The following is a 23007-nucleotide window of genomic DNA, read 5'->3' as shown; positions in this document are numbered from 1 at the left end:
GAGGGCACTAGGAGAAGGGGACGACAGAGGACAAGATGGTTGGACAGTGTTCTCGAAGCTACGAACATGAGTTTGACCAAACTGCGGGAGGCAGTGCAAGACAGGAGTGCCTGGCGTGCTATGGTCCATGGGGTCACGAAGAGTTGGACACGACTAAACGACTAAACAACAACAACAACAACAAAAGTCTTATACACTGAAAAATACGGCAATTTCTGCATTCTATTTGAGCTTTCACATGGCAAAAAAAGCCAGCTCCAGAAAGACAGCAGAATGCAGCTCAAGTTTAGCACTCATTGCTATGTTATTAGCAAACAGATTTTTTCTAGAAGCAAATAACATGAAAATTAGTGTTACACTTGTGCTGTAGTTCTGGGACTAGCGTTTAATGTCATGTGAAAGCTCAAACAGAATGCAGAAATTAAGAGTGGGGAAGCGTCAGGAAAACGGTATAAACTGCCATTTGAATGCAGCCTATGTCCAAAAAGTGTGGGATTAATTATCTGTTTTTGAGCGCTCATGAATTTGATCTCGTATTTCCAAAAGATAACCGTTAACACTGACTAAAATTTGGACTTCCTATGTAATGTATATACTGATATATAATGCAAAGAAAACCATGCATGCTATAGCCCTTAGTTATTCAGGATTTGATTGTTAGTGGCGCATCATCCCTAAGGCTTATGGTGCTTTCATACATGAAGCTTAAATTACTTTTGAGCCTCATTCATGCTATATATGTTAACCTCTAATTGTTGATGATACAGAAGAGAAAGCAGGAGGAGGTGGGACAGGAAGAGATGTTGGAAGTGCAACAACAGAGATCATTCCATGTGTGGCTTAAGGGTTAATTCTGTTCTTAGTGAATCCTATATAATAAAGTCCCTGTGTCTCTGCGTCCAGATTCCGTGTGTCCCGTTTCCGCGCTACTGTGCATGTGCCCCACGGACACAGGGATTGGACCAGAGACTTGGAACGCACACGCGAGCGCTCTCCCCCCCCCCACTCCTCTGCCTACCGTTACCTACCTGCAGCCGGCAACCACTCGCTTCTAAGCAGCAGCGCGAGGAGGAGGCTGCGAGATAGACCCGTGCGCTTCTCTCTCTCTCACACACACACACACACACGCACACAAACCGCCCGCCCGCCGCCACAGCAAACCACCTCAGGCGGTCACTGGAGGGAAACGCGGCCGCAACTTTCCCCTCTCACGGCTGCTTTTTCCCTTCGCCCCTCTCACGGCTGATTCTTTTCCCCTTCGCTCGCGCAGGCAGCGCGTCCCGGAGAAGCCCCACTCGCTTCTCTCTCTCTCTCTCTCTCTCTCTCTCTCTCTCTAGCGCCCGTTTATTGAACGGGCTGAAATACACTAGTCAGTCAATAAAGAGCCACGATGGTGGTGGAAATGGCCTTTAGTAAGCACAGTGGTGTGGTCGTCAATAAGGAAGCACATGCTCCAATTGGCTGCATAGTTCTGAGGGAGTTTAACTCTGTATGTTTAGGTCAATGTCTTCCTGCTGTGTGCAAGTAAAACAAAGACAAAACCTCTCTGTTTTTTTCTCCTTAGACTTTACACATTTTTTGTTCAGTTTGCTTAATAAAGTGTTATGAATATTAATTTTCCCTCTGGACTCTATTTGCTCTATTTAAGTGAAAAGAGAGGGGGGAAATTGTAATGCAATTGAGCATTCTGGCCAAAGTGCAGATGTGACCTTACCGGTAGCTTTCGGGCAACATATTTAGGACTACAGCTTAGTACCACATTTTAAACCTTTGTGTGTCTTGCCCCCTTGCTGTCAGAATCTGGGCTGGATCCAGAGTGAAGCAAGACTTGGCATCTTGTTGCTGGGAACGGTATTGATGTTTCGGGTCTAGCTTGAGGGCTCGCAAGTGGGGTCAGCATGCAGCCTGCTTCTACAGATAGTCATACTGTATATTTGAGCACATTCTCAATGTTACAGATAGGGAAGACGTAGCTCTCCAGGGGTTGTTGGACTCTAGTTCCCATCATCCTTGTTTCTCTAGCCTCTCACTCTCATGTTTAGGGAAGCTTTTAATGTTTAGTAGATGTATTTTAATATTCTGTTGGAAGCCGCCCAGAGTGGCTGGGGAAACCCAGCCAGATGGGCGGGGTATAAATTATTATTATTATTATTATTATTATTATTATTATTATTATTATTATTTGCACATTATCTCAAGTAAACACAGGAGCATAGGAAGCTGCCATGATGCAGATCATTGCTCCATCCTGTATTGTCTCCTCCAGAAGGGAGGCACTGTGATACCCTCCAGATGCTGTTGAACTCCCAATTCCCTTTAGCCACAGCCAATTTGGCAAATGATCAGGGATGATGGGAGTTGTAGTTCAGGAACATCTGGAGGGCACCACACTGGCTATCTGGTCTACCCTGATTGGCTGTGGCTGGTTTCGGATGGAATGTCTTTCCTAGCCATGCCTGCAGATGCTAGAATTGAACCTGGGACTTTCTGCATGCAATGCAGATGCTCTGTCTCTGAGCGATGACACTTCTCTGGGCTTCCCTGGAACCTTTGTGCCTCCAGATGTTGCTGAACTACAACTCCCACCCTCCCTGTCTATTGACCATGCTGGCTGGGGCTGATGGAAGTTGGAGCCCAACAACTTCTGAAGGATCACAGACTCACCTTCGCTCCTCTTTCTGAAGGGCTGTATGGTGCACGTTGATTTCAAAAGTAAAGAACCTTAAGAAAAGAGAGTAAAGTTGAAGGAGAATGTAAAGTTACTCATCAAAAGTCAGCAGCAGTGCACTTCCTTCCTTGGTCATTGTGTTCTCCATTATGGTGAGATGTTTCATATTTCTGTGTAAATCATAGTTGTTGTTTAATCATTTACTTGTGTCCGACTCTTCGTGACCCCATGGACCAGAGCACGCCAGGCACTCCTGTCTTCCTCTGCCTCCCGCAGTTTGGTCAAACTCATGTTCGTAGCTTCAAGAACACTGTCCAACCATCGCCTCCTCTGTCGTTCCCTTCTCCTTGTGCCCTCAATCTTTCCCAACATCAGGGTCTTTTCTAGGGAGTCTTCTCCTCTCATGAGGTGGCCAAAGTATTGGAGCCTCAGCTTCAGGATCTGTCCTTCCAGTGAGCACTCAGGGCTGATTTCCTTAAGAATGGATAGGTTTGATCTTCTTGCAGTCTGTGGGACTCTCAAGAGTCTCCTCCAGCACCATAATTCAAAAGCATCAATTCTTCGGCGAACAGCCTTCTTTATGGTCCAGCTCTCACTTCCATACATCACTACTGGGAAAACCATAGCTTTAACTATACGGACCTTTGCCGGCAAGGTGAATCATAGTAACTGTTACTAAAAGTGCACCTATACTTATAAATTAGCATGTGCAAGTTGTATGCAAATGCCTCTTTAGTCCTCTTTCTTGTGGTCATCCTGTAGCTCATTCTTGCCTGATATAACTCTATTACACACTTTTACTGGTTCCATATCTTCAGTTTTTCCTGTAACTAGTTCAAAATCAGCTTGCCTGACTCTTGAATGTATTCAACCTCAAACCTTTTCCAGAAGAAAAACATCTTAGTTGCCATCATTTACTTCAACATGCCATGGACATATTTAACATGCCCAGCATATTTAAAAGCAAATGGAGAATTATTCCCTACCACATCTAGCTCAGAATAGCTTAGTTTGAAAGTATTTTCCACTTCCCAAGTTTTTGTTTTTTTAAAAAAAATCCTCTCCCAAGATGGAGATTTTATTTGAATGGTCAGCTCCATAAGGCCAAGGTTAAAAGCTGCTCCCCTTCCCAAAGTTTCTAGTCATTGGTAAGGAATGCTGCGTGCTTGAAAATTAACATGGTGGTATTGCATCATTAGAGGCAATTATTAAAATCTGTTTTGCTCATCCTCAGGAGAAAATGTGTGGTTTCGTTCTGTTTTACATTGTGTAATGTAAACTGCAAAAAATATATTGCGTAAGTCTCTAACATTGTTGATGATATCTTGTGCATATGCTCTGTGCGGTTGAGTTTAAAATGTATGGCGTTGCATAAGATACAGTTGCACGATCCAGTTCAGATGTGGGTTTTGTTTTTCCATATTTTAATTTTGGGGAAGGACTGAAGTTCATTGGTAGAACACGTACGTCATTTCTGCTGGATCGTCTCTACTGCCCCTGAGATCTCTAAGGAGGCACTGCGGAGCTGGGAATGGGCTGGGAAAGACTTCTGAAACCCATAAGACCTGCTGTCCATCAGACTAGGCCAGCCTTCATTAACCTGCTGATGGCTGGAGTTGAGCCCCAAACTTCTGAGGCACCTGGCCAGGTTAGCAAAGGCTGAGCTAGACTATTCTGAGCGAGATGGACCAATGGCATGGCTCTGCATGAGGCAGCTTCCTATAGCCCTAAAGAGTAACAATAAATAAACTTAAGCTTAATTCAGTATAATTGAACTCAGTGGGGCTAACTTGGGAGCTGACTTGTACAAAGTATGTGCAAAGTATTGGCAAGCCAAACGTCAACTTAAATATTTTATTTTAAATGTTCATCTTTAGAAACACAGTAGCCCCAAAGAAATTTGTATGTTTCTTTTCTTCTACCCCACCCTTTGAAGGTATAACTCTCACTAACCCGTAAGTTAGCAACACATGGAGCTTCCATGCTCAACAGGACTCCTCCATTCATTTCAATGGTGGTGAATATCTGCCTGCATTTCACTTTAATGTGAAGTCATGGCATACAGAAAAGCGTACACACAGATTTGGATCAGGGCATTATATCCTACATTTTGTGAATGCATATTGGCTTCATCTTCTAATCTAGCCCTTGAGTTTGCTACATTATGCCACATCTTAATTCAGGCATGTCAAACCTGCGGCCCTCCAGATGTTTTGGCCTACAACTCCCATGATCCCTAGCTAGCAGGACCAGTGGTTGGGGAAGATGGGAATTGTAGTCCAAAACATCTGGAGGGCCGCAGGTTTGACATGCCTGTCTTAATTAATCAATCAGATATCTTACCCACCCTTCACCATAAGTTCCCAAGGCAGGTTACAACAATACCATAATCCAGTTATCATGCCCTTCAACATTTCTCTGATGAAAATACAGATGCCCTATTTAATATTATTATCATTGCTTTTTTCTTTAAAAAATAATAATGTTTAGGGGTGTTCTCATTTTGACTCAATAAAATCACCTGGAAAGGAAATGAAGCTGTCATCAGATTCACAAAATGTTTAGGGGTATGCGTATCCTTGTGTCCCCCCAGAAAAAAACCCACTGATGATGATGATGATGATTATTATTATTATTATTATTATTTATAGCCCACACATCCGACTGGGTTGCTCCAACCATTCTGGGTGACTTCCAACATATATGAAAACATAATAAAACATAATAAATAAAACATTAAACATTTTAAAAAAACTTCCCTACACAGCGCTGCCTTCAGATCTCTTCTATAGGTTGTATAGTTACTTATCTCCTTGGCTCGGGAGTCGGAAAACTCTATACCCTCCAACATTTCTCCAATGAAAATAGGGATGTCCTACGGAGAAGTGGGACATTCTGAGATCAAATCAGAAACCAGGACGGCTTCTGTTAATCCAGGGCTGTCCATGGAAAATAGGGACACTTGGAGGATCTGAGATATAAAAGCAAGCTCCCATGTTGCCTTTTAATGGGCAGTTATGCTTCACTTCAAATCCTGCACTCTCCTTCCCTGGCAATCACCACTGTGTCCTAAATCTTTCCATGGCACTGAAATTCTGCTGCACGTCATCTACCTTTTGAATCTTGCAAGTTCTTGTAAATTGCTTCAGGACTCCTTCTGGCTGTGTTGTAAACAACAGGGAAATGCACAAGATGAGCTAAGAGAGGCCAACTTCCTAATAAACAGACCCATTTAATTTTACACCGCCGTTCTTGACGTTTTGCAGGCAGTTCCCAAGGTTAATCTCAGGGGGCCGGGGGCACGACTGAGCTCAGATCTGATCCAGACCCAGTTCAGTATGGATCTCACTGTGGGGAGATGGAGAAAAATGGGAGATTTTGTCATTGTAAAAGGGTGTCATGTGAGGTGGTGCGTTTTTTTAAAAAAAAACAGAGGGTGTGAGAAGAAAAAGGATTTCAGGGAGGGAAGAAGATTTTAGAGCAGCCGGAGGAAATATTTTGAATGGATAATGGCACCCAAGAAATTAGATTCCTGGAAGGGAAGGAAAAACACCCTCTCTTGTTTACAGCCCGGCTGGTACCAAGCTCGCCAGTCTATTAGCAGAAGCTATAAATCACTCTCTCGTTCCCATCATGTACACAGAGTAGAGAATTTGGCATTTAGATGTTCTAATGACCTAAACTGCACTTGGGGAAGAATTTCTAACTTAATCCAGAGACAGATGAGTTCTGATAACGGTCTGCTTTCCATTGTGAGACCCACAAATCTGCCAGCTGTCCTGTTGGTTGAGTTTTGCTCTGGGACTGATCTGCCTCTTTATCACCACCCTGAATGCTGACTACAAAGCTGTCTCTGTTTAAATTAAGCGGGCCAGAACAAAACTTACAGCGGCGTTTGCCTTTATAGAAGTATCTGCTCCAAGTGCTTTCATTCGTACTGTAATCCCAAAGGTAGAGGTGTGTGAATCAAGAAGCTTTTGATTCAAACCTTAGCTTTGGTAGAAACTTGTTCAATGGCATTATAACTTACTAATTTCCTAATTTATATAGTGCCACCAGTGAGCATGGTGGCACTTTAAAGATTACAAAAGGACAGGTCCCTGCCCCAAATTGCTTACAATCTAAAGACATACGCAGGGGAAAGAAACAGGGAAAGGGAAGCAGGACTGAAGAATGAAATAATATGCAGTTGCTTCAATTGCACATGCTTTGTCCCTCAAGCCTCCCATCTCTAATGTGCTATTTTTCTAGAAAAAGGGGTGCCCGGACTCACCAGGAACACCTCCCTTGTTCTCTTAGAATGACAATGGTGCTCACCTGAGAGGTGCCAGGGCTGAGTTCTGGTGAGTTCTGTCCAAAAAAAAACCAGCCCCCAATGTGGGGATAGTACTCGTTCTTGACTACCTCACAGGCCTGTTGTAAAAGATAGCATATCCAGTGGTATTTGAGCATTTGGAAGAAGCATCCATAAAAGGCCATAAGTTAATATTAGCAACAAAGAAAATAATCGATCGTTGTGGCAAGTTATGTCAGTTCCCAGAATTCCCTGGGAAGAAGGATTGACTGTTAAACCACTCTTGGCAATGTCACTCTTTGAAGGGAATAGGGGGTCTTCTAACTACCCTCAGCACCCTTGACAAACCACAGAACCAAGGATTATGAGGGGAAGCCATGGCTGTTTAAAGTGGAATGATACTGCTTTAAATGTGTGGTGCAGATGGAGCCTGGCTCTACTCCTGTTGGTGGGCAGTTTCAGTGCCCTCACTCTTCCTCCTTATGCTTATTTATGTTTAAATTGGACAGACGGGACAGTCCTTCAAATGAAGGAATGCTTTCTATGAGGTGGGACGCCCAGCCATTGTGTCTTTAAATTGCATCATATATACTGATGGTTGACTCTGCAGTAAAGTTATAATGGCTATTCAGCAAAATGCCCCCATTAAGGAAACAGAATGGAAATATCGGCCTGCTGGAGGGATTCCCAATATATGCAGAAGTAGGGGGAGGAAATGGGAGCCCCTCCCCCTAAAGGCAGGGGAGAGAGAGAGCCCATTGAGAACTGAGCATGCTCAGTGGCAAGATAGTGAGGGTTTGGGGTGGGAGGGTCAAGAAAAGAGGGGGAAAGGAGTGGAATACAGACGTCTCCCCACTTACTGTGTGTTCAACTCGCACACGACTGTGTAAATGTGAGGTGAGGGGGGAAATTAAACACGTCCGTTTAATCTGCAAAAAGAAGAAGAAGAGAAGTGTTTGGATTTGATATCCCATTTTATCAGTACCCAAAGGAGTCTCAAAGCGGCTAACATTCTCCTTTCCCTTCCTCCCCCACAACAAACACTCTGTGAGGTGGGTGGGGCTGAGAGACTTCAGAGAAGTGTGACTAGCCCAAGGTCACTCAGCAGTTGCATGTGGAGGAGCGGAAACACGAACCCGATTCACCAGATTACGAGTCTACCGCTCTTAACCACTACACCACACTGGCTCTCAGGCACAAAGAGGGGGAAAACAGCCAAAAAGAGAGAGTGGAGAAACTGAAAAAATGGCTGGGAATGAGTGGGGGAAATGGCTAGCACTTCAGGGTACCTCAGAATCACAGCCAAGCACTTTGGGGTACCAGTCTGCCCCCCCCTTGTCGTTATTTTCACATCATCCTCCAGCAGTGAGGAAGACTGACAGCTGCCATTGCCACCATGCATACCAATCTGGTAAGTGCTGCTGCTTTTTAAAAGGGTTTTTCGAGGGTTTCCAGAGGCTGACTCCCAAAAGAATCTATTGTTGTTGCTGTCGTAGCCTGCGTATGCCACTCAGTGGTCGTCAAACAGGCTTCCAGTCAAAAGTAGAGTGGATAAAAATCAATGATTTTTAAAAAATCGGGTTTTTTTAATTTAAATCAGGTTTTCCGATTTAAATTGGATTTTTAAAATAAAATGCTTTTGGGCAAAAAAATCTTTCTAAAGATAGTTTTTTTTCATGTGTGCTAAAACTCAGTCTAAGTTGTGTGTGTTTTTAATTGTTTAGCCACATCAGTTAACAAACATGGATACATATGCTATAATGCTATTGTTTTAGTTAAATAAATTGTTTAAATTGTTATTAAGGAAATTATTATTTTTCTCCTTCCAATAAAATACAGCAGAAACGTTGTCCAAATATAAACAATTAACTTATTAAACCTCACAATAATTTCATAATTATCTGCCTTACGTATTTCTAATAGTATAACCAAATCAGTAATTTTTGAAATAACTGTAAAAACTACTCTGAAAAGTTATTATTCCAAAAATGAAACCTTCATCTGGTTGTCAATATTAAGATTATACCAGCAAGAATGACTCTTTCTGTAAAAAAATGATGATAATTTAAATCAAGTCTTACTGCCTAGTGATTTAAATCAAATCCACCCTGGTCAAAAGTAAATATAAAATGACAGCAAATAAGAGATGTATCAACAAATACACAAGAACTTGCTATAAAAAGCAAGGAGGGAATGGTTAGTAAACAGGGGTTTCCTACTTAGGCATTGAAGTCTTTAGCCACCCAACTATACTACAACATCATCTGAATATTCAGTAATCTGGCCCGGTATCTAGCAAATGGATACTGTACATTGTTGTATTTAGCATTCTTGCAATCCTATAAGCAAGGCGGCGGGGGGGAGAGAGATACAGCCTAACCCAAGCCTAACAAACCAAACAAAATGTGCGAGGAGGTGCTGAAATGTGATGAATAGAGAAAGAAAGTAAAAACCCATAAAATAAGTGAAGGTTATCTGAAAGAATATTACATTGCATCTTGATGTATCTGTTTGGACAACTGCCTTCGAAACCCGCCTGCAATTTTTGCTGGGGCGCATCTTTGCGGACTCTTTCTTTATTTATGGAATGCTGATCTAACTCTGATCTTCTGGGGCTGATGAACACACCACAGTCTATGGAAAGTACAGCATCTTTAAGGAGTGCAGTGAGGTAATATAATTGAACTCCAGTTATAGTTGACATCTCGTGAAGTCAACGAGGCCTTGGCTCAACACAACATGCTTCCTCCCTCTCCCCCCCCCATCCCACTTAGATGAACCTTATAAAGATAATTTATGACTTTCTGCGGCTCTGTCAAAAGTATGCCAGCTGCTAGGCTAACCGGCTATCTAAAGCAAAGTTCTCAGTGTGTGTTGTGATGCATGTTTTGTAAATTCACAGCAAGTGCATGGCTTTTTCTCAGGAACGGGGCTTAGCTTTTGCAATGTTCGCTTATTGATTTACTTAACGTCTTTCAAATGAATCGCTCCTACGAATTGTTCCTCCATCCATAGCCTTTAAACTTTTTTGAGATTCACCTTTAATACCCTGCTATAACCTGGAATCTACTTTTGTTTTTTACATGAACCAGCCCAAATCCTACTTGAGACTCTTCTTCAGGTGCCTCTTCCATGAGAGATCTGGAGGCTGGCAACGTAAGAATGGGCCTTTTCTGCAGTGGCTCCCTGTTTGCGAAATACTCTCTCTATAACCAGGCCTATGGCTTTTCAAATGTGTTTTGAAGAGGGTTATTGGTTTGTTTTGGGGTTTTTTTTTGTATTCTCATTCCTTATTTTTCTGTTGCAAGCCGCCTTGGGATCTTCGGATAAAGGGCAAAATAATAATAATAATAATAATAATAATAATAATAATAATAATAATATACTTTTACATATACTGTCCAATCCTATCCTCTCTCTAGAGTAACCAAAGGTTGTTGTTGATGATGTTGAAGATGGAAGCTCCTGCTTCCATAAATGACTGGTACTTAGGAAGGCTATCAATTAATTACTAAGAGGTCTACTTTCCCTTTGATAGTATACCCCCATCATGTGGAAGTGAGGGAAAGTGAGGGAAATCAGGCAGAGGGCCTTCTCGGTAGTGGCGCCCGCCCTGTGGAACGCCCTCCCATCAGATGTCAAGGAAATAAACAACTATCTGACTTTTAGAAGACATCTTAAGGCAGCCCTATTTAGGGAAGTTTTTAATGTTTGAGCTTTTATCGTGTTTTGGTATTCTGTTGGGAGCCACCAAGAATGGCTGAGGGGGCCCAGCTAGATGGGCGGATTATAAATAAATATATTATTATTATTATTATTATTATTATTATTATTATTATTATTATTATTACGCTTGCTTGAATTCCCTTTTCTGTGCACGCAAGGTACAGGGGGGGCTGCCATAAAAAAGCTTTGGAGATATCAGTCACAAGGAATTTTGTTGCTTTCTGAAATGATCATTCCTCCCCTGTCCCAATATTCCCTCTGTTTTACTATTAATTACCACACTGTGTGCCTTTTTACTACGCGGTATGGGGGATGAGAAGGGCTTTTTTCTTTTGCCAGAACTCGCCAGAACCCAGTTCCGGCGCCTCTCAGGTGGGCACCATTGCCATTCTAAGGCAAAAAGGGAAGTGTTAATTGTGAACTCTGGCCCTTTTTTTTCCTTTTTTTCTTTTGAAAAATAGCACTGGGAAGAAACAATGTGCATGAAGGCCTCTTTCAAGGATGGCGTCAAATATGGCCCTTCAACCTCTCTCTCTGGCCCTCAGGAAACACTTTTTCCCCCTAAGCAGCATGGGCTGTATTAGTCTGTGTGAGAATGAGTGAGTGTCTGAGAATGGGAATGTAACTTATTCGGAATCATAACATTCCTATCAGCGATTGCTCGCTGTAGATCCCAAGCTCACCTGCGACTTACTATGAAATATGACACAGTGCACTATTTGCAGAATGATGCCTGTAGTGACATCATCTAAAGATCCCCCCCCCTTTGGAGATACTCTTTTTTACCCATGCAAACTTATACAGTTAAAACTCATATAACTGGTTGACTTACATTTATTTGCTCAAGTTTCAGCCCTTGAATGAGATTTTTCAGCTTTCAAATTCCCAAAATGAGGGTTGCTAAAAAGTTGCAGCATGACTTGGGAATTCAAAAGATATTCTAGCTAAAGTAATATAGTTTAGTTTTGCTTGGTCAGTAAAATGTGTGTACAGTTGCATAGAAATAATTAAAAAAGATTGCCAAGTACTTGCAGATTATTATTATTATTATTATTATTATTATTATTCATTACCCAACATTTTCAGAAGGTAACATTAAAATTCTTTAGTTTTCTGAAAGACGTGTATGTGCTTCTTCATCAAATATAGACTTAGGTAAAGGTAAAGGGACCCCTGACCATTAGGTCCAGTCGTGACCGACTCTGGGGTTGCGGCGCTCATCTCGCATTATTGGCCAAGGGAGCCGGCGTATAGCTTCCAGGTCATGTGGCCAGCATGACAAAGCCGCTTCTGGCAAACCAGAGCAGCACATGGAAACGCCGTTTTCCTTCCCGTTGTAGCCGTCCCTATTTATCTACTTGCATTTTGACGTGCTTTCGAACTGCTGGGTTGGCAGGAGCTGGGACCAAGCAACGGGAGCTCACCCCGCCACAGGGATTCGAACCGCCGACCTTCTGATCAGCAAGCCCTAGGCTCAGTGGTTTAACCACAGCGCCACCTGGGTCCCTTGAATATAGACTTACCAAGCTAATAATTATTATTATTTTATATGTTGTCTGATGACAACAATAATAGCAGATTTTAATTCCTCACACCCATAACTGGGGGGGGGGGAGCAAAAATTAAGTTTTGCTCCCTAAAATGGCATGCCCTACCAGTGCAGGGTTGGGGGACTTGCAACCTTTAAGATATTTCTGGAGTCGCATCAGCCCCAGCCAGCATCCCAGGTCAGGGATGATGGGAGCTGGAATCTAGCAACACCTGGTTCCCATCTCTGGAACTAAAGGAAGAACAACTAGATTTTAAAAGATAGCCCTAAACAACACATCTTTTAAAATGATCTGAGTTGCAATTGGTATCTATAGTTTCATAGTCAGAAGCATTTAAATACATGGTTTGGGGGAAATCTTGCCCTTTGTTTTCTCATTGTTGGGTACAGTCTCTCTAAGTTGAAGCATTTTTTAAGTCCCATTTATTTATTTGCATGTAGCAAATGTGGGTCAAACTTCATGTGATGCTAAACATATCTTTGAATTTCATGACTGGGTTAGAGAAGGGGAAGGGGTTTTTTATTTTTAAAAAACTTTTTTTAAAATAAAAAAAAGCAACCTAACAGCAGCTGCAAGGAGGAACGGATTCAGATCAAAGACCCTTGCACAGGGTGTTTCTCTTTTGAAAATGCTCCCCCAAAGCTGGGGTTAAATGACAGCTTGTCCCCCAAAGCTGGGGTTAAATGACAGCTTCCTACTTTCAGTAGGAAGTGGATGCATAGGGAAAGGGTTAAACCCGCCCCCCCCCCCCCGCCCCTTGTGCTGATGTGCTGATCTAGGTCACCCTCCCCATCCCTCTGGCTGCTTTTAGTTAGAGAGAGAGAGAGGTGGAAAGAAACACATTTAGGATAATTTGTCATTTGGCCCTAAATATTAGACAGAGAAGGCTGAGCTAGGAGAATGGTTCTCTCTGATGTCCTGGCTTTCTGTGGGAAAAGACTATGGAATAACCTGCAGGGGAGAAATTTAGTTCAGTTTGCATTTAAATGCAAACCCACCAAATTCATGCTTTCCGGAACAATATACCAACCGAAACACAGCAATCTGTTGAAATTTGCACTTTCCTGAATTTTGCAATGCAGTTCTCCCAGCAAGTGTTGTGTACAGAAATGTGTGTGCATGAAAATTCATATATATTTTAAAAAAATAACAGAGAGGAATGCAAAAAGGTGTGTGCTAGGCAAAATTGCATACACACATGTGTATATTAGGAAAAATTGAACTACAGTGGTACCTCTGGTTGTGAACGTGATCTGTTCCAGAGGCCCGTTCACTACATGAAAAGGCTGCAACCTGAAGTGCCGAATCTGCACACTCGCGTGACGCAATTCAGAGTTTCTGCACATGCGCAAAGCGCGATTTGGTGCTTCTGCGCATCCGTGCACGCCGAACCCGGAAGTAACCCATTCCGGGACTTCCGGGTTTGGTGTGTCCGTAACTTGAAAAGACGTAACCCGCAGCAGACATAACATGAGGTATGACTAAAATGCTGGTATGTTTTCATGAGAACTTTAAACAAAGAAAAAGAAACACCCTCAGACTAAAGGGGAAATGTGGAGCACTGAACCTAATACTGGAAAAATGGCAAACTTTCAGAAACCATCCCTAGTCTGAAGTAGTACAGTCCATAAAGAGGTTGATCCACGTTGTGACTATTGCGCTCTATTAGGCTTTCTATATTTCAACAAGTGAAAATCCAGACACAAAAGTTGTTAAGCTTTTGGGGGGTTGTTCAGCTTTCCCCCCAAAAAAGTATGCTTTGGAGCTGTTTTGGTAAAAAAAATTGGGGGGGGGGGGGAAACCACTTCCAATATGGCTGCCATACGCCAGGGTTTTCACGGACATTTAAACCAGCTTTTGAAAATTCTACCCGGACGCTATTTTTCACGAACAAATCCCGGCTATGCCCAGGAAATTCTGGACGTTTGGCAGCCCTATCTACCTATCTATGCATATTCCTAATTCTTCGTTTTGTACATATTTGCAGATGCATGTTCCATTTCCCTTCCCCTTTCTTCTCTCCAGCATGTTGCACATGTTACTCACCCCTTAACTTTTTAATCTGTTTCTGCTCTTTCAGGCCATCCGTTGCACTCTGGTAAGCTGCAGCTGCCAGTGCTTTAAACCTGGGAAAATAAACCAGCGACAATGTGACCAGTGTCGGCATGGATGGGTTGCACATGGTAATAAACCTCAAAGTATTTTAAAAAAATTTTTTTAAAAAAATCCTTGCCTTACCAAGTAGCCACAAGACCAGTGGGCACCAGCTAAGTACAGTTTTCAGTTTATTAACAGAGACATTGCAAAGTCACTAATAACAAAACTCAGAAATTGCTTATCGTAATTGTCTATAGAGTCACACAGCTCACCTTTGGGAAAGTAAAGCACTTCTTTGGTGCAATCCATAACTAGTATGAATTGCTACATAACTAGTAGCAATTTGCTTTGCAGTATGTTTACATAATTCTGAATGTTCAGAACACGATTTAGGCTAAACTGGGGACAGTTTACAGGGAACCAGGCAGAGGGCCTTCTTGGTATTGGCACCCACCCTGTGGAACGCCCTCCTATTTATCAAGGAGATAAGTAACTATACAACCTTTAGAAGACACCTGAAGGCAGCTCTGTATAGGGACGTTTTTGATGTTTAATGTCTTAGTATGTTTTTTTTTATGTGCTGCCCCAGAGTGGCTGGGGCAACCCAGTCAGATGGGCAGGGTAAAAATATGATCATGATTATTACAGCCAACATTGTTCCTTCCAGATGGAAAAATGAGAAACGGGGAGAACCAAAATTCACAGACCCACTCATCCCTAGCCTAGCCTACCTAGCAAAGGGACCATGCGCCAAACCAGAAATTTGCACCCAGCCCCTCCCCAAGCTTAAATAATTGGAAAATGCTTTTCCTGGCAGATGATGCTGTGAAATAGAACTAGAGCTGTATTCCAATCTCTCTCACCCATTGAATGTAGCTGGGAGGGGAGGGGGGTGGTAGCGTTCTCGCTTTGCATTGCATAGGTCCCAAGTTCAAACCCCCTAGTACCCCAATGGTGTTCTTTTTGTCTAATAGTTTCATACGCATTTATGCGCAAGTAGTCACTCGCCTTTTGTTTTCCTTCTGTTTTCAGCCTTAAGTAAGCTAAGGATCCCTAACCTATACCCAACAAGCCAAGTGGAAATAGTCCAGTCTAATGTGGTATTTGATATAAGCAGCCTCATGCTGTATGGAACTCAAGCAGTTCCCGTCCGTCTCAAAATTCTCTTAGATCGGCTTTTCAGTGTCCTGAAGCAAGAAGAAGTCATTCATATCCTCCGTGCTCTGGACTGGACACTTCAAGACTACATACGTGGATATGTCTTGCAGGTACATCTCTAGGTCCTCGCGCCCTCCAGGAGGGTGACAAGAGAATCGGGGCTGGAATGAGACCACCGAGAAACCAGTGGTCTGTGGGTTTGTGGGCACCCCAAACATCTGGAGAAATACAAAGAATTTTTAAGAAAAGCTTTCTGCAAGCTTTGGTTCCTGAGAAGTTTGAATGTTTTTGAACGTTCTGCTGGCATCCCAGCAGCAAACCCAGTTGCATCAGAACTTGAAGCTGCACTAGCCACCCTTATAATGCAGACATTCACCATAAATTTATCCATTTCAGTTATGCCATTTTGAACTTTTCCAGCATCGTCAGTACCGTTGCACTGGGGGCAGAAGTCAGCTCCTTATGTTTACACAAATGCTGCTTCTCTGTTGGCCTCCTCGTTTCAATGTAAAGTAGCATTATGATTTATGTTACGGCGTGAATAAATATTTCATGGCACTTGATAATTTTGCTTTTTAGTGTTAGGATTAAAAAAATATGGGCTCAATTACCTTGAACTTTTTTTGCATGAAAAATTGATGATGATACATTCTTCATCGTCTTAGAGAAGTCTTGTGTGCCCAGTGAAAACCCTCAGTAGGCCATCAAATACATGTTCTGTGATGAAATATTTATTACAGATATTGGGAAAAGTTAGGTATGGCTGGAGTTTGAAAGAACTTGCAACACTCTAGTGTAATTACAGCGGTGCTCTGTAAACACTGGCGAAGGATCGATGTAGGTTCATTTGTTCTCTGATCTTAGTAGCTTGGAAGATTATTAAACTTGCAGTGGAAGAATACTTGACTTAAATGTGGAGCTAAATCTTCTTCTGATTGCTCCGTCTCTCTCTCTCTCTCTCTCTCTCTCTCTCTCTCTCTCTCTCTCTCTCTCCCATTCGTACATGTTGTTTCACATCTTAGTTTTATTCTGGGGCAATTGCAAAATACTTTCTAATCATCGGTGCTGTGTTAGAAAGAACAAGTGTTGGGGTGATTGAAATCCAAGAATAATATGTATCACAGAATTGTCAAAACAAGCTGCCCTCAGCCATAGCAAATTGTGTGGATTTGGCTAGACAAAGAAGCCTAACCTCTCGGAAAACTGCCTGGAATAGTGATGGGGAGCTGTGGATTCCTGAGCCGGATCCTGACCTGCTCACCCCCCCCCCACTCTGCACTTTCAACTCTGGCCATAACTTGGTCACTTTATCAGAAGGGCTGTAACTCAGTGGTAGAGCATCTGCTTTGCACGCAGAAGGTCTCAGGTACGGATTCACTTCCAGGTATCTCCACTTAGGGGTGGGATAGACCCCGGCCTGAAACCCTGGAGGGCTGTTGTCAGTCACTGTGGACAATACCCAGCTAGAGGAGCCTAATGCTAACCCTAAGACACAACCCTCACCTTGTGTCTATTTAGTCTGAGCTGCCCGCTACCCCAAAAAAATGACAGTACAAATCAGCAATGCCACCGGGGCTACCTTTGAAGGTGACTCAGAAACTACAACTCATCCAGAATGCGGCAGCTAGACTGGTGACTGGGAGCGGCCACCAGGACTGCATAACACCGGTCCTGAAAGACCTACATTGGCTCCCAGTACGTTGCCGAGCACAATTCAAAGTGCTGACCTTTAAAGCCCTAAACGGCCTCGGCCCAGTATATCTGAAGGAGAGTCTCCACCCCCCATCGTTCAGCCTGGATGCTTCTGGTGGCACCGAGGGCCTTCTGGTGGTTCCCTCCCTGTGAGAAGTGAAGTTGCAGGGAACCACTTAGAGGGCCTTCTCGGTAGTGGCACCCACCCTGTGGAACGCCCTCCCATCAGATGTCAAGGAAATAAACAACTATCTGACTTTTAGAAGACATCTGAAGGCAGCCCTGTTTAGGGAAGTTTTTAATGTTTAATGTTTTATTAATACCCAGCCAGATGGGTGGGGTATAATAATAATAATAATAATTATTATTATTATTATTATTATTATTATTATTATTATTGCCATCCCAACCTCAAATATAGCCCTTTCAAACTCCCATTGACGCAAGGGACAAGGCAAACACAATTCCCCTAGCCTGCTCCCTCTGGGTTATCATGGTGCCCAGAACTTCTTTCGCTTTTTCTGGCAAGCAGGATCCCAGGTGTGTTGCACTGCAAGTGAGTGAGTGAGTGAGTGGGATGAGTTACAGGACATCAGAAGGAGTGGGTGAGTAAAGCATGTCTGTCTTGTCTCCTTTTTTACTGGGAGATGGAGAAGGCCATGCAGAGTAGCAACTTCACACAGGAACATAGGGAGCTGATTCAGAACGCTGGTCTATATAGCTCAATATTGTCTACACTGACTGGCAGCAGCTCTTCAGGGTTTCAGGCATGGGTCTTTTCTGGCCACACTTGGAGACACCGGGGATTGAACCTGGGACTTGAATGTGAATGCAAAGCAGATTATCTGCCACTGAGCTATGGCCCTTCCGCTTTGCAAGTTAAGCATAAGCATCTCAAGGAGCGGAAGCCAATGTCATGCTTTCAAATACTGTTGGGTTACAGCCCTCATCAGCTCCAACCAGTATGACCAATGGTCAAGGATTATGAGAGTTACAGTCCAACAATATCTAGATGGCCCTATGTTAGCTACCCCTGCACTGAAGCGTCCACATGAATTTGGTGTTGGTGTGTTCCTCTTTTAAGTACGGTGTTGTCTGTTGTCTTTTTAAGGATGCTTCAGGAAAGGTCCTGGACCACTGGAGTATCATGACCAGTGAAGAAGAACTGGCGACTTTGCAGCAATTTCTGCGCTTTGGCGAGACAAAGTCCATTGTGGAGTTAATGGCGATTCAGGAGAAAGAAGGGCAGTCCATTGTCATCCCCACAGCCGCAGCCAATATGGATATTAGGGCATTCATCGAAAGCTGTAGTCAGAGGAGTGCAAGCATCTCTGCTTCCTTGGACAAAATGAATCCTGTTAACATCCATCACTTTGAGAACGTTGTCAACAACATGGCCTTCATGTTGCCGTTTCAGTTTTTCAGTCCTGTCCCTCCGCCCCTCATAGGTTCACCCCCTGAGAGGCTTTTGATGGAGCAAAGTCAGGACTGCAACAATGAACTCAAGCAAGATGTTCCGATGCAGTTTGCGGAAAACAGCTTCCTGACTTCCGAGTCTTCATTTCAAGGTGAAAAGGAGGTGGCCTCGACCAGCCCAGATATCGCTTTGAAGGACGACACTTGTCCAAGCGATTTAAGTTCGCCCAACAGCATCACAAAGCCCGAGATGAGCCAGCTCTCCCCAGAAAGTAAAACAAAATCTGTCGACAAAAATGGCTTCTCCACGAGGAGAGGGCGTGTTTTTTGTACGGCATGCGAAAAGACATTTTACGACAAAGGGACTCTGAAGATCCACTACAACGCTGTCCACCTGAAGATCAAGCACAAATGTACCATTGAAGGCTGCAACATGGTCTTTAGCTCCCTCCGGAGCCGAAATCGACACAGTGCCAACCCCAACCCTAGGCTTCACATGCCAATGAACAGAAACAACCGGGATAAAGATCTGAGAAATGGGTTGGCCATCACCGGACTGGAAGAGAACAAACGGACGGACTTTAACATTTTGCCTCCCGACAGTAGATCCCTTTCCAGCTACGGAAGCGCTTGCAGCGATTCAAAGACACAGCCAGGTTTTCACAGTGCTGGCCAAAATGGCATTCTCTTTCCAAACTTGAGGACCGTGCAACCAGTTCTCCCATTCTATCGCAGTCCGGTCACACCGGCTGAACTCGCAAATACTCCCGGCACCCTTCCTTCCCTGCCTCTGGTTTCCTCGTCGATCCCTGAGCCTCTAGTTTCTAACGAATCGCCCTTCGACGCGCTGCCCAAGAAAAAATCCCGCAAGTCTAGCATGCCCATCAAGATAGAGACAGAAGCCATTGGTGCCCCTAGCGCAACTCACGAAGTTGCCAGCTCAGAAGACGACATGCCTCCACGGCCGGTAAGTGACGGGCATGTTGAGATGGGCAGTTGTAGGATAGAAAAAAACCCAAACCACCCAATGGAAAAGAACTCCCATTCAGGTACATCACAGAAATCCATTTCTGAAGATGGAGGGCCAACCTATTTTAAATCTATTGAGCCAAATAACACGTGCGCCAAAGTGGACGATTTGCATCGCCCTGAGAAAACAGCTAAGCCCGAACAAGGCAAATTGTTAAAGATAGTTTCTTGTGAAAACGCCTGCAAAGATCCAAACCAGCACCGTGATGTGACAGAACCCCATGACTATCTTAAAGAGCAACTGAATTACAGGATCCCAATGAACGACTGCACTGAATTGCAACACCACTTGCTGAGTAGGGGGGCATTCGGCACACTGTCTGGTAGGAGTGTAGCCGTTCCTGATTTCGAAGCTTTTAAAGATATAGATCGTGTCAGTCAACATGCACCGCTAGGGCTTCAGAGGGAAGACAGCCGTTTCCATTGTGACATCTGTAAGAAGACCTTTAAAAATCCCTACAGTGTGAAAATGCATTTTAAAAATGTACACCTAAAAGAAATGCATATTTGCACCGTGGAGGGCTGTAATGCTGCCTTTCCTTCTCGTAGAAGTCGAGACAGGTAAGAAAACAATGCACATAATCATTCTATTTAATAATAATAATAATAATAATAAAAAGTAATCATACAATGGAGCCTTGTCTGAAATGCAAATAAGTTTTGAAGCATGTTTTTGTGGTGTGCCCCCTAACCCCATGTATCTTCCTCATGCATGTTCCATGCCTTATTGGAGCACTGAAAATCCATTGGACAAAACCTTGCTTTCCCCCCTAGACCAGGCACCCCCAAACTGCAGCCCTCCAGATGTTTTGGCCTACAACTCCCATGATCCCTAGCTAACAGAACCAGTGGTCGGGGAAGATGGGAATTGTAGTCCAAAACATCTGGAGGGCCAAAGTTTGGGGGTGCCTGCCCTAGACAAAGAAGGCATTAATTCAGTGGTTCCCAACTTCTTCTTTTTGGGGGGGCCATGCCCCACCTAAGCATCAAAAACTGAGCTCCTATTCACATGGAGGAAACCTAAAAGGCCATTCACTGTTAATAACATTCTCGAATGGCCCCCACCCTAAAAATCAAATTGCCCTCCTGTGGAGCGTGTGCCCCACATTGGGAACTACAGCATTAAATGACACCTTGAAAATCTCATTGCTGGTAGATAACAGTGTTTGAAAATAATTTTATTTGTGGGTTGTCGTTTTTAGAGATGCATTTTCTTGCACACGCAGGGTAACAAGGTCTTGCATTTCACTTGCCTTTTCAGCTGTCGCCTTTAAAAAAATTTAAAATAATTTTTATTGATTTTACAGAATAAAACAAGACATAGATAACATATTCCCTCCCTTCTTCCACCCACCACCCACGAGCCCCCTCCTGCCATGAGAGAGACTCATGCAAATTAAATTTTTAAAGCAAAATCTGCAGTGGTATCTATCTATCTACCAATCTATCTATCTACCGGTATCATCTATCTATCTCTATCATCTATCTATCTCTATCATCTATCTGTCTGTCTGTCTGTCTATCTATCTAGCTAGCTAGCTATCATCTGCTATCATCTATACTGAGAAGGCAGAGGGCCTTCTCGGTAGTGGCACCCACCCTGTGGAACGCCCTCCCACCAGATGTCAAAAAGAAAAACAACTACCAGACTTTTAGAGGACATCTGAAGGCAGCCCTGTTTAGGGAAGCTTTTAATCTTTAAGAAATTAGTGTATTTAAATATTTCTGTTGGAAGCCGCCCAGAGTGGCTGGGGAAACCCAGCCAGATGGGCGGGGTATAAATAATAAATTATTATTATTATTATTATTATTATTATTATTATTATTATTTATCATCTCTCTCTCTCTCTCTCTCTCTCTCTCTCTCTCTCTCTCTCTCTCTCTCTCTCTCTATATATATATATATATATATATATATATATATATATCATCTATCTATCTATCTATCATCTGTCTATCTCTATCATCTATCATCTGTCTGTCTGTCTGTCTAGCTATCATCTACCTATCATCTATCTATCATCTATCTATCATCTTCTGAACTGATGGCAGAGGACTTAGTTTCCTCTCCTCCATCAATCACTCCATCTGTTTAGCCTACTCCCTGCCTCCCCCCCTCTGCTTTCCCCTCCCACTTTCATTTTTGCCCTCTGGGCAGATAAGAACATAAGAAGGCCAATGGCTTGGCTAGTCCAGCATGCTGTTCTCAAAGCAGCCAGGCAGGTGCCTATGGATAGCCCACAAACAGGATCTTTGTCCATCGGCACCCTCCCCTGCTGCGCTTTCCAGCAATTGGTGTTCAGAAGCACACCACCTCCAACTGAATTCCAGACATTCATTTTGTGCCTCTGGCTGGGAATGATGGGCGCTGAGGGTCAAACAGCATCGGGAGAGCCACACATTCCCCGTCTGCTCTTCCCAGTGCCAAAACCAGGCCTTTCCGGGAGCAGGTTCCAATTCGATCCCATTGCCAGCTGGGAACAAACAGGAAGAATTGCTGTGGACTATTTAAGGTCTGAGATTGCAGTCAGATAAGACTGTTCCTGTTCAGAAACTGCTGGCCCCAAATCTTGCTGCTTCTTGCTGCCTCCTGCTTCCACTTTTCCCCTTCTCAACTAGCAGTATGGGACGCGAGTGGCGCTGTGGTCTAAACCACTAAGCCTCTTGGGCTTGCTGATCGGAAGGTTGGCAGTTCAAATCCACGCAACGGGGTGAGCTCCTGTTACTCTGTTGTCCCAGCTCCTACCAATCTAGCAGTTCAAAAGCATACCAGTGCAAGTAGATAATTGGTACCGCTGTGGCAGGAAGGTAAATGGCGTTTTCGTGTGCTCTGGCTTCTGTCACGGTGTTCTGTTGCACCAGAAGCGGTTTAGTCATGCTAGCCATATTACCAGGAAAGCTGTCTATGGACAAACGCCGGCTCCCTCAGCCTGAAGCGAGATGAGCGCCACAACCCCATAATCGCCCTTGACTGGATTTAACCATCCAGGGATCCTTTACATTTTTCTAGCAGTATGTGGTGGCCAGATTTGCCTTCCTGTGTTGGGCTGTGGAGACAGAACTAAGAAGAAGATGCAACTGGGCTGCTCTGCCTAGCTCACTGCCCTCGCCAGACCTCAGAACTAGCTGCTGCATTTGGCTGTTCATCTTGAAAAACGCAACTAGCTATTCTGTACTGGGAGAAAATGTGTTGCGTGGCAAGGTCCTAACCCATCCCGGGAAGTGGAATAAACAGGGCTGGTGCTAGGGTTTTTTGCGCCCTAGGCGAGATCACCTTCTGGCGCTCTCCTCCCCCCCCCACCATTAATAGAAAAACAGGAAATAAAATTAAATAAATAAATGAAAAGAGAAAAATAGAAAATAGAAAATAGAAAAAC

At 43.6% G+C, this 23007-nt stretch overlaps 1 protein-coding gene across 3 annotated transcripts in view; it reads left to right on the top strand.

The window, feature by feature from the left end:
• BNC1 (basonuclin zinc finger protein 1) overlaps window positions 1-23007 on the top strand; it is a 32553-nt gene that overhangs the window by 6291 nt on the left and 3255 nt on the right. For 2 of the 3 annotated variants that reach the window (XM_035131776.2, XM_035131774.2), the window contains exons 2-4: window positions 14319-14421; window positions 15368-15603; window positions 18297-20191. In XM_035131776.2, the coding sequence (XP_034987667.2) occupies window positions 15457-15603; window positions 18297-20191 (2042 nt within the window). In that variant the 5' untranslated portion in view covers window positions 14319-14421; window positions 15368-15456. Of the gene's footprint in view, window positions 1-8832; window positions 10119-14318; window positions 14422-15367; window positions 15604-18296; window positions 20192-23007 lie in introns of those variants that run through there. The other variant, XM_060282366.1, reaches the window with a different exon arrangement.

The sequence above is a fragment of the Zootoca vivipara genome, chromosome 14 (genome assembly GCF_963506605.1).
Source record: "Zootoca vivipara chromosome 14, rZooViv1.1, whole genome shotgun sequence".
Taxonomy (NCBI): Eukaryota; Metazoa; Chordata; class Lepidosauria; order Squamata; family Lacertidae; genus Zootoca; species Zootoca vivipara.
Note: the sequence above shows the minus strand (reverse complement) of the source record. Positions and strands in the feature narration are given on the sequence as shown.